This window comes from Brachyistius frenatus, unplaced genomic scaffold, assembly GCF_029030835.1.
Source record: "Brachyistius frenatus isolate BFR_SWC_R1_liver_20210118 unplaced genomic scaffold, ASM2903083v1 Contig_24, whole genome shotgun sequence".
Lineage (NCBI taxonomy): Eukaryota > Metazoa > Chordata > Actinopteri > Embiotocidae > Brachyistius > Brachyistius frenatus.
Window position 1 is genome coordinate 1,938,417 of NW_027210623.1, and position 16,369 is coordinate 1,954,785.

The window sequence follows — 16,369 nt, forward strand, 5'->3', positions numbered from 1 at the left end:
ATAGCATGCTGGGGGAAACAAAGTATGGCTGCACATATTGGTGAGCAGGGCTATGGGCCCCGACCGGCCCACCTCCTCTCTTTGGTATTTAAGTATGCCTTTACTTTTCATTCACATCCCACCCACCCACACAAGAGCAGAGGCCCATCTCCCCACAGTCGTCCCATCCCCCTTCCTGTTGTTGCATTTCAATGTAAATGGGTGGATGAATGGCTGCAGCTGGCCCATCAAAAGGCCAGCCCTGCTGAAGGGCCTTGGTGATTGAGATTCATCCAGGCCACACCACCTCTACCCTCCCCCACCTTACACTTTGTCCAAACACCCTTACCCCACATCTCAGTTTATAGCTTATTGCCCGACATGGGGGAGGGCGACAGGACACAACAGGGCTTATAGCACAGTGATATAGCAGTTTGCCAAGGAGCACAACTGTAGTTAGCATGAAGCAAGTTCTCAAAGTGGCAATAAATCCCAGAAATATTTGATTTATCTCAGGATGACAAAGGTTGGTTATGGACAAAACACCAAATCCTGTCGCATCCCTGCAAAACAGGAAATAACAGAAAGACAGAACTGCTCTCACATATCTTGTTTACCATCAGTTGACATAATACTTTGGCAGTAGAGTGAATTAAGTACATGTGGTGTTTTATGATGTGTCACTGTCAATACATGCCAGTATGATGCAATGTAGAAAAAGTATTGCCCCAACTGAAAGAAGCACCTGCAACGCATCTGTGTAAAACGGATTTGTCAAAGAATAGTTAAAACATGAATTTAGACTAGATTCTTACCTTAATAACATACAAGAAACCACAGCTATGAATCTGCTTGCAAGAATTTCAAAGGGCACTTCATAATACAAGCCATTTTAAAAGCCAAGTCTATTCAGAGAAGGCTCTGTGAGCAAGTCCAATAAGTGATGAGCAGATAAATGACTCTTTGTAAGCAATATGCATATTAGGAGGTTTAAAAACATATGGATGGGCCATCTCAGCTTATATAGATAGACATGGAGCATTCTTTAAAAGGGCCTTGATACTGAGGAGGAGAAACAGGGAAGGTGAGAGAATCCAGGCAAGCTAGTCTGTCTTATCTTTTTCCCTCAGTGTGAACAGACCAGGACAGTGGTGCCCAGAGGGACACATCACACAGACTGTCTCTGCCATCAGCTCCAAAACCTGGCCGACTAACCTCGGGACATTTCTGATCCCACATGGATGATACAGCATCCCATGCAGCCTCCTGCTCAGCAGCACGTCCAATCAAACACCAACTGTTGTCTGCAGATTTGCAGCCACCCTAATTCATGCCTGCCCAGATGGAGCAATGCAGCCATTTGCCTAACAGTTTTACCTACTCAGGTTTCTCAGCGTGTGGATGCACAAATGAGATGATCATTTTTATAGCTGCACCTATTATCATTCTTCCTTAAGAGTGACGATAAAACTTAGAGTTGTGGAATTCCAATAGTAGCATATCTGTGACATGACAACTAATAAAACTACTAAAAATCTGCAAACTAAACATTAGGCAACTGTGACTCAAACTTAAAGTGGCTAGGTCTCTCTCTCTCTCTCTCTCTCTCGTAATTCCGAATGAAACTAAAAGTGTCATGAAACTAAAAGTGTCATCTAACAGTACCCCACAGGCCTGCACAGATATCTCAGCCAGAAGGCAAACTAACTGAGTTGCAGGTCAGCCCATGTTATGATGTATTTATGGCAGAATAGCTAAATGAATCAAACCCTGGGAGCATAGTGCTGTGTGATACATGTTTTGAAATTTACTGCATGCCTAAAATTATAATTAGGCATATCAGTAAGTTTAAAATAAGAGTGCAAAATATTCCTTTTCCAAGCTTCGATCAGAAAGATCAAAAGCCAAGTCTGTAAAAAGTACATTTCTGGAGAAGCAGCAGCATGCCAGAGCAGAGAACCTTTCCCTTTGATGTGCAAGAGACTCAGGGAAGAGAAAATATTATCAAGAGTGGTGCAGCAGAAAGCTTGCAAGAATGCAGAAACTAACATGAGTTAAAGACGCCATCAACCATCAGGACCTTGTAAACCCTGAAATGAGGCTCTATAGTCCCTGTGGGAAACAGCAGGACTGGGGCCCGCCATTTTGTTCCATTTCGCTGAGAGGATAGAGGAGGGGGCAAAGGACTAGGCTGAATTTCAAAGGGCTTCAGATGCCATTTGAGTATCCGCTGAGATTGTGCTGGTAGAACAGCAGCTATAAAAGATTTACACAACTCGAACAGGGAGGAAGAGAGGACTGTTGACACACAGAGAAAGAAAGGCAGAGGCAGACAGAGAGAGGCAAGAAATAGGAGTAGCCATGCTTGTTTACCTAAAAGGACCACACTCCCAGCACAAGAGGGGGAGGGGAGAGCTGCATAGACAGCAGGCAGGCAGAGTGGGTGCTGGAGTTGCAGCTAAAGGCTTCTTTTCCTTCTTACAACTAGCACAACTGCCTTTTTTATTAGTTCATTTGAAGCTCAAGAAGAAGGTTTCGCAGCAATAATCAAGGAAGAAATTGCATAGCGTACTGTATACTGTGCCAGCCACCTACGCATTTTATTATTATATAACACAGCTTATAATGGGGCATGAGAGCAGGAAAAGTGCCACCAATTTTTTTTTTCCCCCTTAACAAGCACTGATATATAAACAGAACTACAGAGTTTTGTGTCACTGTCACGATTTTGTCATCTTTTCTGCTCATTCTTAGTAATCTCAGTGGTCAGAACTATTGTTTTGCCACCGCTTAAAATATTATGCTAGATAATGGAAGAAAAACAAATGGGCTTTTAATGTATATTACCTACATAATGCATTCAATGCATGTTAAATGGATACACACATATGCATATAAAATTGACGACTAAGAAGTAAATATTCAATGTGCTGATAAGTAAATCACTAGCTTGTGAGATAATGTTTTTGCTGATTGTCTGAATGATGCAGTACTAGCTGGACCTATCTCATCAAGCCACTGTAATGTTATTCGAACCAAATAGAAATCCTTGAATAGGACTGGGAACTGTACAAAAATGTTCTACAACAATACCTTCACTTTGATACCGATCCCCGAACGATCAGCAAAAAGAAAATTACATGTTATTGTACAAATCTTGAGTTCTATTTTTCAGCTCGTCTGCATTTTCACACTCAAAGCAGCTTCACACCATTATTGGCATTACGCCTGATAAAATGAAGTCACACTTTTGATCTCTTCAGAGACATTTTTACACGTATGGGATGCACACTGTAGTCAAGGCTCTAAAAATACAACAACAACAACAACAACACACACACACACACACACACACACACACACACACACACACACACACACACACACACACACACACACACACACACACACACACACACACACACACACACACGAGCTCTGTCTCTGGGCATAACACTGTTTTCCCTGCTTGCCTCTATGACATGCAAAGTTAGACAGCCAGTTACCATCATCATTAGATCTTAGTACAAGCGTGCTGCATGCTTATGGCTCACCGAGGCTGATGACAGCTACTCCTTACGTGTTCAAATTTGGTACCGAATGACACGGTACTTTTCGATACACAATAATATGGAAAAAATGTTGTTCAGCATGTAAATATCAATTCCAAAAATCATCACTGATCACAACTTCTTCCTTCTATAAAAACTCAAAATTCAAACACTATTGATCTCTTAGTTACTATCTTTGCTTTCAAAATGAACAACTGCTGGACGCTCCAATAAAAATCACTTCACACCAATAAATGAATGTGATTTTACGTGACTGCCCCCTTGGCTACCAGATATCTGCTTTTGGTCACATAGGATGACAGATTGATTACCACATTGTAATCACTGTTAACAGAACAGTAATGGTTCTGCTTTGATTGCAAGACAAATACTCAAAAAAACCACAAAAATGTGCTTGCTAATGTGGCTAATGTGCTAATGTGGCTCAGTTGTGGCTCAGAAAGACCAAATGAAAGCGACAGCGAGTTACCACTTCAATAGATTTGCAGGTTCATTTAGTAAACAGACCCAGTAATTTACTCTGTAGTTAATCACTGTGATCATTTATGAGGATTTAATAAATCATGCTACTGAATAGTATATATTTAGGTATATTCTAATGCATAAAGTATACTGTGCTACTGCTGTAATGTCTCTTTTCACAAATCGTCCCTCTCACGTTTATCATGTTTTTATGACAATTCTACATTTATTTAGGTTCAGTGGTGATGACATTAACACTTTTGCATAGGGGGCTATTCAGTGATTCTGGCAGCTTATGGTCATAATCATCACATGGTTATCAAGTGCAACAGCTACTGTTGAGCCACCAAAACACAACACGATGGTGTCGTTCCCTTGCGGTAACTTCTGTAGTGTTTTTGCCATGATGCATTTACTTGTTGTGGCTTTTATCCCAGCCTTTCAGTCAGTTAAAGGATGTATGGCAGTCTACCCAAGAATCAGATTTAAACATATTTAAAGAGGTCGTCGGATAAAGGAAAGGAAATGGAGAACGGACTAATGTTTATGAAAACACTTCACAACGGGCTGATGTGCGAGCAACCCTGAGGTTGCCTAACTGTGGTACACGCAGGTCGGCCGAGTCCTCGTTTCAGGAAAACATGGCCATTACTGGAGCCTAAAGAGTTGCAAGACACAAGAGCCACTGTTGAGCAGTAGAAAAGCAGAATGGTAGAAATGCTGCCTGCCGGTCTTTCCTGAGCTTATGACCTTTCTAACCCCAGCAGAACTCCATTTCCTGTTGCAGGCTGAGGGTATGCCTCGATTCACTGGTAGCACTTCTCAGAGCCGGGGAAAAAAAAAAAAAAAAATCAAGCCATTACAAGGGAACATACTGTTCACAAGAGTCAAGTATTAAGAGATATATTGGCCTAAAATTGACAATATATTGATTTATTTCAAAGTAACAAATTGATTGATGGTACTGGCGACACAATGACTACGGTTCATCCACAACATAAACACAGTGATTTATGGTAATGTGATAGAGATCAGTTTTGTGTACTATTCTGCAAAAACACAAAGTTCATATTCAAATCCCACACATCACAATCTCCCTGGATAACAGCACAGGGCATATGATAGCAATTGATTTGAGGCTTTTATAGCACAGACAAATAGGACCTACGCAAGCTCAAGGGAGACAGAGATATGCATCACTGCCTCTGCAGTGTAGTCAACATGAACGCCCCAACAAGCTAAAACACTCTGTGTCTTGGTGGAAAACACCACCAGCGGCACTGCAGTGTTTTCCTCAGTACTGGTACTGCACCAAAGAGGCAAGCTTCTCCTCCATATTCCATTTCTGTTACTGCTCAGCTCAAATCCCTCCATGTTGTGCCCCTCCTTTACATGTTATCTAACACAGAAAACACACACTCCACTGAAGCAACTCAGCCAATTGAGACAGTTATCCATCTCCCCTACATCTCCCATACACCCCACTGTTAGGCTGCTAACTACATTCAGACACTTATTGATGAATCCAGATAGCTTGTGGGCATTTCAAAGCACTCTTTAAATAGCCTTACAAAGCACACACAATTCCCTCACTGCTTTTAGTTGTGACAACCCAATTCATTGCTTTCCTTCCTGGACAGGCTTGTGGCACATCCATTTTGCTTTATTGCTGGAATAAACCCACAAATTGTCAAGACATAGTGCTTTCTACGAGGAATTTTTCACTCTGTGCACACTTAACTGGAAAAGCAGGTAGGCTGGTTTCGCTTTAGGTCAGCTGCCAAAAAAGCAATGGCATGTAAAAAAAAAAATAGGTCAACATTTGGACGTTATTAGTGCACTCTCTTGAGAATTGTAATGTTAATTATTGTGTGGGATTCGGAAGTAACCCTCTGTGCCAATCCTGACTTTGCAATATAAGCCAAATATCACTCTAAAATCTGCTCTGGATGGATTGTGTTCATTAATTCGTGTTTGCTTCCAAGATAAGCCTCCAAAAACAATAATGCGTATCTGTGAAGCCGTCGGGATGCAGCTGTATACGCGACCGAGAGCTATTAATGTATGCAGCACTGGTTGCTTGCTTAAAAAAAAAAAAAAAAAGACTTTTAACTTCATTTTCAAAATATCAGCGCAGTCACTGCCAGTCCCCTCACACATGGGCACTGATTTGACACAGCTGAATTGCATCTAACAAGACAATTTATAGATGTGCACGTCACGGCAGCGTGTAACACAAAAATGAATTCATTACATGTCGAAATTATCAGTATTTAGAAAAACAGCTAGAACTTATCATGGGAAAGCTGCGTTACAGACGCAAATCCATGTGCATTTCCACTGGTAATAAGTAAATACGACTGATACAACCTTTTTTTTTTTATTTTTTTTTGAGCATTTTTACATTGTAATGCTAATAAATTACAAGTAAACGAAGATTTGCAAATTGACCTTTGTTGCACACACTTCAAGCCGAGTGAACCACGGGGTTAGGAGGAGTCCGTTTGTTGTTGTTACCATGTTAGCTATGCAGCGCCAGTAAAATGAGGACTTACCTCTCTGGCTGAATTCCCACAACCACAAACAGTTATCTGAATCTTTAATGTTTAGTCTATGCCGCGATGTTTTCGGCCGATGCTGGATGGTCCCATTTGTTGCCGTCGTTTCAACACAGACTGGTCCGGAGACATCCGCATAAACTTGCGACGACCATCGCAGCTCAAAAAGCAGCTCACCGGAGTCGACGCTAGCGCTAGCTTGATTAAAAAAAAAAACAAAAAAAAACAACAACCAACAAAACAGACGTCCGGAGGAGAAATACTAAAATATCCAGGAGAACTCGTCTACAGCGCAGCTATTTCATCTTCACCACAAACTACGAACCTTTAACAGTCCATCTGAGTAACGGTAGGCTTGCTCGGTTAGTCGTAAACCATCAAAATATCATATTTTTGTTTCGGTTTAATCCTCTCCGCCAACCCATTCGAGTGGTTTTCGAGCGGCCTTTGACTTCAGTGTGTGGACGCTCGGGACGGAAACGCATCCGGGATGAAACGAGAGATCTGATTGGCGCTGGCGCAGGAGGCGGGGCAAGCCTTTCCGAGCGGGGTGAAACAGGCGCCATTTTGGATCCACCTGCATCCCACTCTCGTCTCAGATCAAACTGGAGCAGTGCTCCAACGTGGCTGACCATACGTCACAGTTTCAAACGACAGCGACCACACTCCATTATATAGTTGGAGGACCAAGAAAAGGAAATGGAGTACTGTACAGGCATTGGGTGCACTCATTTTCGACTTTTTTTTTTTAATTTTAGAAACCTTACCCTTTATTTATTCTAAGTTGTTATTTATGTATTTAGATTCTTCACAGGTTAATTACAATACGAAGGTTGATGCGTTCCGCGAAGAACATATTGAATATTTTGTCAGCATTTTGAAAAGCAGCCAAATAAAAGCATTCACACACACGACGGTATGTGTCGGTAATCACAAATTCGCCGCTCATAGCTCGTACATTTTGCATTGGATGGGTGACATGAGGAGTGAAATATAAGGTAGGGGTCAGCGGAAACTAAGAAGGCAAGGAAGCGGAGCGTGCCGGTGAAAAACTTTGACGCACCCATGGTCCAAATGAAACGCCAAAGGATGATACGAGGGCTCCTATTGGCTAAAATAAAATATCCCCTCTCTTATTGGTTTACCTAATATGTCACTCAAACTGACCCGTACACGTCGCTATTCACGACAGTTTCGTCGTGATTATTTACAACAACAAGAGCGGCGGGGATATGAAGCCCAGTAGTCTGCACGTGTTTTAATTACTAATGACTCCAACAACTGATTTAACGGACTGGTGCTCCTTCAGGTAAAGAGGAGGGAGTCTAATTAAAATACCGTGTGGTTATTTTTGAGCAGACTGTGGGCCCCGCAGGAAATATTTGATTCTCAGACCTGGTGACAGCAGTTTACAGGTTCGTTTATATTGCCAACAAAGTGTGTTTATATGTATTACTTTTGCTGAACCTTACTGGACTAAGCTCTGCTGAATCGAGAGCACCACGCAGTCAACTTAACCAATACCACCCTCTGCTGGTGTACGTACCCACAAAAGAACAAAAACAAACATCCTACTCGTATTTTATACTTCCCTCAGAGGTTTCAGAGACTACTAGAAATGTCAGAAAACAGAGAATCATTTGAAACATAGATTTTTTATTATTATTTTTTTTACTGCTATTATCTTTACAAATAATCAATCAAAAGAGGTTTTATTTGTCTATTTCGTTCTTCAGCTATCAAGGGCAATTATTATTATTTCATTTGTGTTTCTAACTAATTATTAAGGTTTTAGTCTTATTTAAATAGATTTTCAGTGTAACTATACCGTGTTTTGTTGCATGTTCGTTGTGGTTCACTTTGAAAAATGTCTAAATATATCTGCTTCTATGTTTTATGCGTTTGTTAATACTCAGTATGACAAGACAAACACATCTGCCCTATAAAACTGCTACCTGATACAAGACAAATATTAGTTGGCTCCCAAAATGTCACGAGTATTAAGGACAATTGTATAAACAGAACCAATCCTTTGGGGCATATGCACATTTAATGTTGGCTTAATAAAGTGACCATAATTTATCATTAATAAAAGCCTTTAAATTGAACTCAGCTCGCTGTATAATGGTCTGAAAATGCCACTAGAGTTTGCAGCGGTCAGTCTATGGTTGGATTGTGTACATCTTGCGCAAACATCTGCGCAGCACGCAGGTCCTTGAAGATCAACAAGAAAGGTTGAAGTTTAAAGTTCAAGTTACGAGATGCATTAAACTGCGTTGGTCAATGTTCGACGCATATTAAACACGGTCTATATAATAATAATTACTCTGAAATAAATTTCAGAGTAAATACATATCATCTTTGCTTTCTTTTTCGTGCGCAGAAAGAGAGCAATTTTTGTTTTATGCAAGGGTATGACCCGCCCTATTGTGCCTTACTCTGCGTCTGATTGGCTAATACGTGTTGTCGTCATTGGTTGGGGCTGTTACCTTCAGGCATGCGGAGTAGTGATTGGTTAGAATTAGAGTAGGAAATTCAGAGTAAGCCAATCAGAGGCAGCATAGGGCGGGACATGACTCCGATATTGTGCTGACGTTTTTGCTCGGCTGCGAGGTTGAATAAGATAGCAAAGCTAGCTCCGATCGAGGCGGAGGTAAACAAATGCCTTTCAAAAGGCAGTTTCAGCGTCATATGCGATCGATCGCTATGGCTTTGCAGCTGTCTAGTTAGTGTTCAGTTTAACTGGTAATTGACAGGCACTATGTCAGCTTTGTTGAGGCAGCACAGTGCTGGCGTCTGTAGAAGGTACAGCAGAGGTTTAATGTGGACACAGCCAAGGCGAAACTCTCACGTATTAGAAAACAAGTTGGTGTCGTGCCACAGTGTTAAAAATGTGCTGTCGAGGGGAACTAATGTCAGACAGACCTTTCTCTCAACATCAGGGCGGACACTTACAAGTCAGCCGCAGAAAGTCCTTCAGGTAAGCCAAACCCACCAGATAATACACATGACAGGAAAGGCTGCTATTCAGAGTTAAACCCCACATGTTGGCTTGCATTCATGGTTTGAAGTGGTAACTGTGAAATTATATAATTAGTGAATAATATGGGGAAAGAAACTAAAAGAAGCAAGACCGCTGATACCATTAATACGTTGGAATACACTGTACATTTTGAAGACAGTGAATTGACAGGATATTTTGAATAAATATGATTGTTAAAGTGTTACTCTATTGTAGAAGTTCTTTAATTTTGACATGAGATAATTATTTACTATTTCTGCTAAAATGTTAACGTATTGTATTCTGATCAGGGCAGCAAATAACAATGGGTTTTTTTTATTATTTTTTTTATTATTATTGTTGATTGATCTGTCGATTATTTTCTCATTCAATCAATTTGCTGTTCAGTCTTGTTTTGTTCCAATCCACATTCAAAAGATATTCAGTTTATTATCATGGAGGATTAAAGGCACCAGAACAGAGTCACCTTTGGGAAGCTGGGACCTGGAGACTCAACAATTACACAGAACAATGAATCGGTTATCAAAATGTTTAGAGATTAATTTTTCAAACAAGGAATTTATCGACTAATCGTTGGAGCTCAAATTTGACTCATGTTTTAATGTGCAGGCTTCTGTTTTAACTCGCTCTATGTCTTATTATTCTGACTTTGTCCCAACGTTCCCATTTCAGAGTCTTCTCCACAGACCTTTGGGTCCTGGCCTGGTGGGACTTAGTAAAGAGTTAATTAGGAGCAACCTGCTGAAGAACCCTGTCGGTCTGTTAAATCTATTAGGTAAGAACTCAATTCACCTCACTATCATGAGGTCCTGTTTCTTTATGTTTTACTTACTTGTAGCTACTTATGTTGACTTCAGGGGCAACAAACTTCTTCAGTACGTCGCAATCGAAACAAGAAAAAAATAAAAGTAATGGACCAAAGGGGAAAACTCCAGAGGAAGATGAAGGTTGGTCATTAATTGCTTTGGATGCATTAAACATGCCTGTCGGATAACAACACCACATCTGGCCGTGAATTTAATTTCTTTCTCGGGTCCTTTTTAATTTTGTGCCTCACCTTTCAGAGGAGAAGAAGCGTCGTGAGCAGGAGGATCAGATGTACCGGGAGCGCCTGCGGACCCTCTTCATCATAGCGCTCATCATGAGCCTGCTGAACTCCATCAATACCAGTGGTGGTAACATCTCTTGGAGTGATTTTGTCCATGAGATGTTGGCCAAGGGAGAGGTGTCACGTGTGCAAGTCGTCCCCGAGAGTGACATTGTGGAAATCTACCTCCATCCCGGAGCAGTTATCTTTGGAAGGCCTGTATGTTGTGCAGAATTTCGTGCAAACACACAGTCAGCATCTGAGATTTAAGGGTAAACGTGCTGAGCTTCATGTCCTGCCATGGTTCTTTCTCTGCAGAGGCTGGCGCTCATGTACAGAATGCAGGTGGCCAACATCGACAAATTTGAGGAGAAGCTGAGAGCTGCTGAAGAAGAGCTGAATATTGACGCGAAGGACAGAATACCGGTGTCCTACAAACGCACTGGATTCTTTGGAAAGTAAGAACATTATTTGTCTCAGCGCACACTTAAAATGAAATTCATCTGAGTATTAAGATGTGTCGTCCACAAAAAAACCCCATTGTGATTATTTGGAGTTATTCGTCTGTTTAGTAATTTAGCAAAGAACCAGCCGGTCCCACAACTGTGTTTAATAGCCAAAGTGGTTTCTTAAAACAGAAGGGTATGTTTGAGGCTGGTATGTGCATTTAAAGGGTGAGACTTATCGATATTTTTCATGTCCTGAACCCTGAAGTAGAACCGAACATGTTTATATCATTTTCTAAGCCCGGTGTGACGTGTTTTGGTCTGTTCACTTCACAGTGCAGTGTATGCTCTGGGGATGGCTGCTATCGGTGTGGCGATTCTCTGGTACATCTTTCGACTAGCAGGCATGGGGGGCAGAGAAGGCGGCTTCAGTGCTTTTGTAAGTGACAAACATAAGAAATTTGGTGTGTGTACTTGTTATGTTGCACTGATTTGAACTGTGTTCTAATAAACTTTTACAACATACTCAACAGAATCAGCTTAAGATGGCCAAGTTCACCATTGTGGATGGCAAATCGGGTAAAGGTGTGAGTTTCAAAGATGTAGCAGGCCTGCATGAAGCTAAGATGGAAGTAAAGGAATTTGTGGACTACCTCAAGGTAAGAAACCAGACTCACACTAATATAAACACATTTTTGTGTAGTATTTTAGCCATTTAAAGCACACAATATATTTTTTTATTTATCTACCATCCAAACCTTCATCTCCCCATTGTAGTCTGTTACTTACCATGCTGGTGTTATTGACAGAATCCAGAACGGTACCTCCAGCTGGGGGCCAAGGTTCCCAAGGGTTCATTGCTGCTTGGGCCTCCAGGGTGTGGGAAGACCCTGCTGGCTAAGGCTGTGGCTACAGAAGCCCAGGTGCCTTTTCTGGCTATGGCTGGCTCTGAGTTTGTGGAGGTCATTGGAGGTATGTACGAAAAGCACAAGTGATTAACGCTGAGACTTTCTGGTTGTATGAGACAAAATGTCCTCACACATTACAAATGATTGTTTCTCTGAATTTGGTAGGAGCCGCATCACTTCCATTATTCTGTCATAGCAGAATATTACTGATAAAAAATAGATTGGGATGTTGGATTTTTCTTACGGCATCCTTACAGTATTAAGATGTTTCTTTCCAAAGATGTATTGGCTGCTGTATGTTACCTGTGAGTTTCGATGTGCGTGCAGGCCTTGGTGCTGCCAGGGTCAGGAGTCTGTTCAAGGAGGCTCGTGCCCGAGCGCCCTGCATCGTGTACATCGATGAGATTGATGCTGTGGGAAAGAAGCGCTCCACCAACATGTCAGGTTTCTCCAATACTGAAGAGGAGCAGACCCTCAACCAGCTGCTGGTAGAAATGGATGGTGAGTTGAACACGTTGTTTCAGAGCAGGTTGTTGACTTGCCAGACAAAATAATGAAACTCTGTACTCTCTGACTTTTGCAGGAATGGGAACAACAGACCATGTTATTGTCCTCGCTTCCACTAACAGAGCAGATATCTTGGACAATGCTCTCATGAGACCAGGCAGACTGGACAGGCACATCTTTATAGATCTGCCAACACTGCAGGTAGTATTGAGCACTCACTGACTCAGCGACCTTCATTAAACTGTGATGCAGTTGCTTTACTATACATTTGGTTTGTTAATCACACATTTTGAAGAACGCAGTGTAGTGGTTGAACAACTTGACAGCAGTAACTTATCAACTGAAGCCATATTTTTACATCAACTGAGTTATTACATCCTTGTAGCTGCTCATTTCTTATTGAGCTGTTCCATAATATATTATTAAGTAAACAAACATTGCATTGTGACAATTAAACCCTGTTAAATGTGTATGAAGTTTAAACAGAGTGTCAGTTAAATGTGCTTCATGTTTTTTTAATTTTTTATTGTTGTCTCCCAGGAGAGGAAGGAGATCTTTGAGCAGCACCTGAAGATCCTGAAACTGACCCAACCTGCTAATTTCTACTCTCTGCGTCTGGCTGAGCTCACACCAGGCTTCAGTGGTACATGTTTTTCTGTTTTGTCTGCATGTAAATCTATGAACATCTGTAGCCATGACAAAATAATGTTCTGCCTCGGTAAATAAACACAAGTGGTTCCTAAACACTTACGAAACAACACAACTCTGCTGCTGTTTCCTGAAATTCAGTCCCACATGCTGATGGTGAAATCTTTGTTTTCTGCTCACTTTGTCTCTGCAGGTGCAGACATTGCTAACATCTGTAATGAAGCTGCTCTGCATGCTGCAAGAGAGGGCTTCAAATCCATCGATACTTTTAACTTTGAGTACGCAGTGGAGAGAGTAATAGCAGGTACAATGATGCAAACACTGTTTTGTGGGAAAGCAACACATTTCACATTTCTCAGTTACCACTCCAGCAAAATCAGACAACTCTGTGTTATGTGTGTCTTCAGGAAGTGTAAAGAAGAGTAAGATTCTGTCTAAAGAGGAGCAGAGGGTGGTTGCCTTCCATGAGTCTGGACATGCCTTAGTAGGATGGCTACTTGAGCACACAGAGGCAGTTTTGAAGGTAACGCACATCTCTATTTAAAAGGATTCTACTTGTGTCACATGTCCTTTGGAAGTACAGCCTCTAAGATGTAGGTGAGCATCTGCCAGCACTCACGATCAATATGCCATCAAGGTTGTGTGTATAACTGTAACAGTAAAAGAGTCTAACTGTGAGTGCTTTTGGCAATTTATACAGATGCAGAAACTGTATATTATCTCAAGGTGGCGCAAAAGTACCACTGGCTCATTTTTCTTTCTCTGTTCATCTGCATGCTATAATATTTGCTCTATTGGAGTTTGACTTTTCTGATTATGAGTCAAAGCCAGGCTGACCAGGACATCAAACTAGGATTGATTGTTATTGATCTCTACATGGGCCACCAACAAGCGTACCCTCAGTACTTCTCTAAAAGAGTAGAAACCATTCAGGCAGAATTATGAACAAGGACCACTAAGTTTATAATTCAGAGAAAAAATACAAATCGTAGGAAAGCGTTGAAATCTGTAGGGACAAAATGGATGGAGATAGAAAAAGGCCCTGAAAACAGTCCCGAAACACTTTCCACCTATAATTGTGCTCAATTCACTGAACCTTAATTTGTGATACATCGTGTGGTGTGTTTCCAGGTGTCCATTGCCCCACGGACAAATGCAGCTCTGGGATTTGCTCAGATCTTACCACGGGACCAGTACCTGTTCACCAAGGAGCAGCTGTTTGAGCGGATGTGTATGGCCCTGGGAGGAAGAGCTGCAGAGGCGATCACCTTCAACAAGGTTACTACAGGTACCCTCCATTTACTGTAATCACAGCCTGCTCACATACATATCACTGTCTTCCAATGAACACTTCTTACTTCTCCAGTTGAATGTATTCAAATGGTTTTCTCATACCTCATGAAGCCTCTTTTCTTTCTGTGTCCCCAGGAGCTCAAGACGACTTGCGCAAGGTGACACGTGTAGCCTACTCCATGGTGAAGCAGTACGGTATGTGTGACAGTGTCGGACAGGTCTCGTTCCCAGACACGGAGGAGCAAGGTGCCGCTGGATGCCGTCCTTTCAGCCAGGGCCTGCAGCAGCAGATGGACCAGGTGAGTTCTAAAATTGGATTCGTTCTCTGTTTTCAAATTAGCACAGTGAATGTTCACACAATGAACTTGTTTATGTCCCCAAAGTATTGTTTTTTTAAGCTCTTGCTGCCGTTTAAGTATAGATTACATTTTTCTGTTCTTTCAGGAGGTGAATATGTTGATAGCCCGTGCTTACAGGCACACAGAGAAACTACTCATGGACAACAGAGACAAGCTGACGCTGGTTAGTTGTTTCCAACTTTCACCATAAATGTGACGCATTTTGATCCCAACTTTTTCCTCATTGAGCACAGTACTTCTGTGTTGTATTTCACAACTTGTTTGGTCTGTCTTTCCAGTTGGCCAATACACTGTTAGAGCGTGAGGTGGTGAACTACGACAACATTGAAGCCTTGCTCGGTCCTCCGCCCCACGGGCCCAAGAAGATGATCATCCCACAGACCTGGTTGGAGGCTGAGAGGGACAAACAGGACATCGGAGAAGATGATCCTCAACCACCTCCCCGCAAACGCGGAGACGAGGACATGAATACTCAGTTGGTCTGATTTTACAATGTAGGCCTGAAAGTTCTTTTCCAAGTGCTGTGTTTTGTGGGGTCATCGGGGGCTGGTTGAATTTGTAGAAAACCTTGCAGTGGTTCCGGAATTTGCAGCTTCTAAAACTCTGCAGAGTCTCCGTACAGAGTTTTGTGCAAAGGAACGTTTGCACTTGTTTTCCAGTTAAATGACCCGGTGATAATCTGCATCTGCAAAAATGATTATTTAGGGAGGAATTTAAGCATTTTTCTCATGTGCGTGCTGCCCAGCCACGTTATTATGCCCTGGTAGTTCTAAAGGCAGGTGTATTTAAATAGGGTGTCCCTGACAAGGGACAAGTGACACAGATTGCCTATAGAAGCCCTTTAATCAACAATCAACAATTATTAGCTAGAATTCCCCAACATTTTGTGCTAATACCTGTAATTGATGTGATCATTTTTATGCAAATATACAGCAGCATACAGATTTGGATTCAAATATTTCTTTAGAGAATTTGTAAAAGCACATCTGCGAATGCAATAGCAAAGGAACTTCAATGGATTTCTGAGGTGAGAAACGTATATTTTACAATGTTTCTACGCTGTCAGAGATGCACCCAGTATATTAGCATTTATTCAGGAGATTCACATTTAAACAAATACATTAAGGTCTGCAACACTACAGTAAGCTGCCGTTAAGAATTCTAACAGATTGTAGTAGATTGCTGTGAAGACTTACATCAAACACTGTGCACTTGAGTAACTGCTGAAATGGAGACTGTAAGAAACAATTTTGCTGCTCTTCATCGTTGAGGAAAATACATTTGACTGAAATATCAAAGTGTGTGTCACGCTGGTGATTAAGCAGCCGATATGACTCTGCACTGGTTCCTATCTCACCACCAGCTGTGCAGATTGAGTAAGTAGATGGAAGGTTGAGATGGTATTTCCTTTGTCTTAGGGACTGTTTATTGGTTTGATTGCTACAACTAAATATGAAGTCCCAAAGAATGGCATTGCCAAATATTTGAATAAAGTTTTATTTAAATATTGTGTGTTGCTCTTTATGCA

At 41.5% G+C, this 16,369-nt stretch overlaps 2 protein-coding genes across 3 annotated transcripts in view; one reads left to right on the top strand and one right to left on the bottom strand.

The window, feature by feature from the left end:
• Window positions 1-7,026, bottom strand: part of ankrd11 (ankyrin repeat domain 11) — a 97,009-nt gene extending 89,983 nt beyond the window's left edge. The window contains exon 1 of one of the 2 annotated variants that reach the window (XM_069697715.1): window positions 6,569-7,026. The gene's annotated coding sequence lies outside the window, so the exon portion shown is untranslated. The remainder of the gene's footprint in view (window positions 1-6,568) is intronic. The other variant, XM_069697714.1, reaches the window with a different exon arrangement.
• Window positions 7,027-9,167: 2,141 nt separating this feature from the next.
• On the top strand, window positions 9,168-16,348 carry spg7 (SPG7 matrix AAA peptidase subunit, paraplegin). The gene is made up of 17 exons (XM_069697716.1): window positions 9,168-9,551; window positions 10,266-10,368; window positions 10,451-10,540; window positions 10,658-10,899; window positions 10,999-11,138; window positions 11,463-11,565; window positions 11,660-11,785; window positions 11,936-12,098; window positions 12,362-12,535; window positions 12,618-12,742; window positions 13,082-13,184; window positions 13,383-13,493; window positions 13,597-13,712; window positions 14,321-14,477; window positions 14,618-14,781; window positions 14,927-15,004; window positions 15,120-16,348. Exons 1-17 carry the CDS (start codon window positions 9,333-9,335, stop codon window positions 15,324-15,326), a joined length of 2,421 nt encoding a protein of 806 aa, XP_069553817.1. The 5' UTR covers window positions 9,168-9,332; the 3' UTR covers window positions 15,327-16,348.
• Window positions 16,349-16,369: the final 21 nt, after the last annotated feature.

What these genes read in the sequence shown, in the direction of transcription:
- spg7 (XM_069697716.1), top strand. Translation starts at nt 9,333, where the DNA reads ATGTCAGCTTTGTTGAGGCAGCACAGTGCTGGCGTCTGTAGAAGGTAC. An exon ending in GCTGCTGGTAGAAATGGATG is followed by an intron (nt 12,536 to 12,617) that starts GTGAGTTGAACA and finishes TGACTTTTGCAG; the next exon opens with GAATGGGAACAACAGACCAT. An exon ending in TGCAGCAGCAGATGGACCAG is followed by an intron (nt 14,782 to 14,926) that starts GTGAGTTCTAAA and finishes CTGTTCTTTCAG; the next exon opens with GAGGTGAATATGTTGATAGC.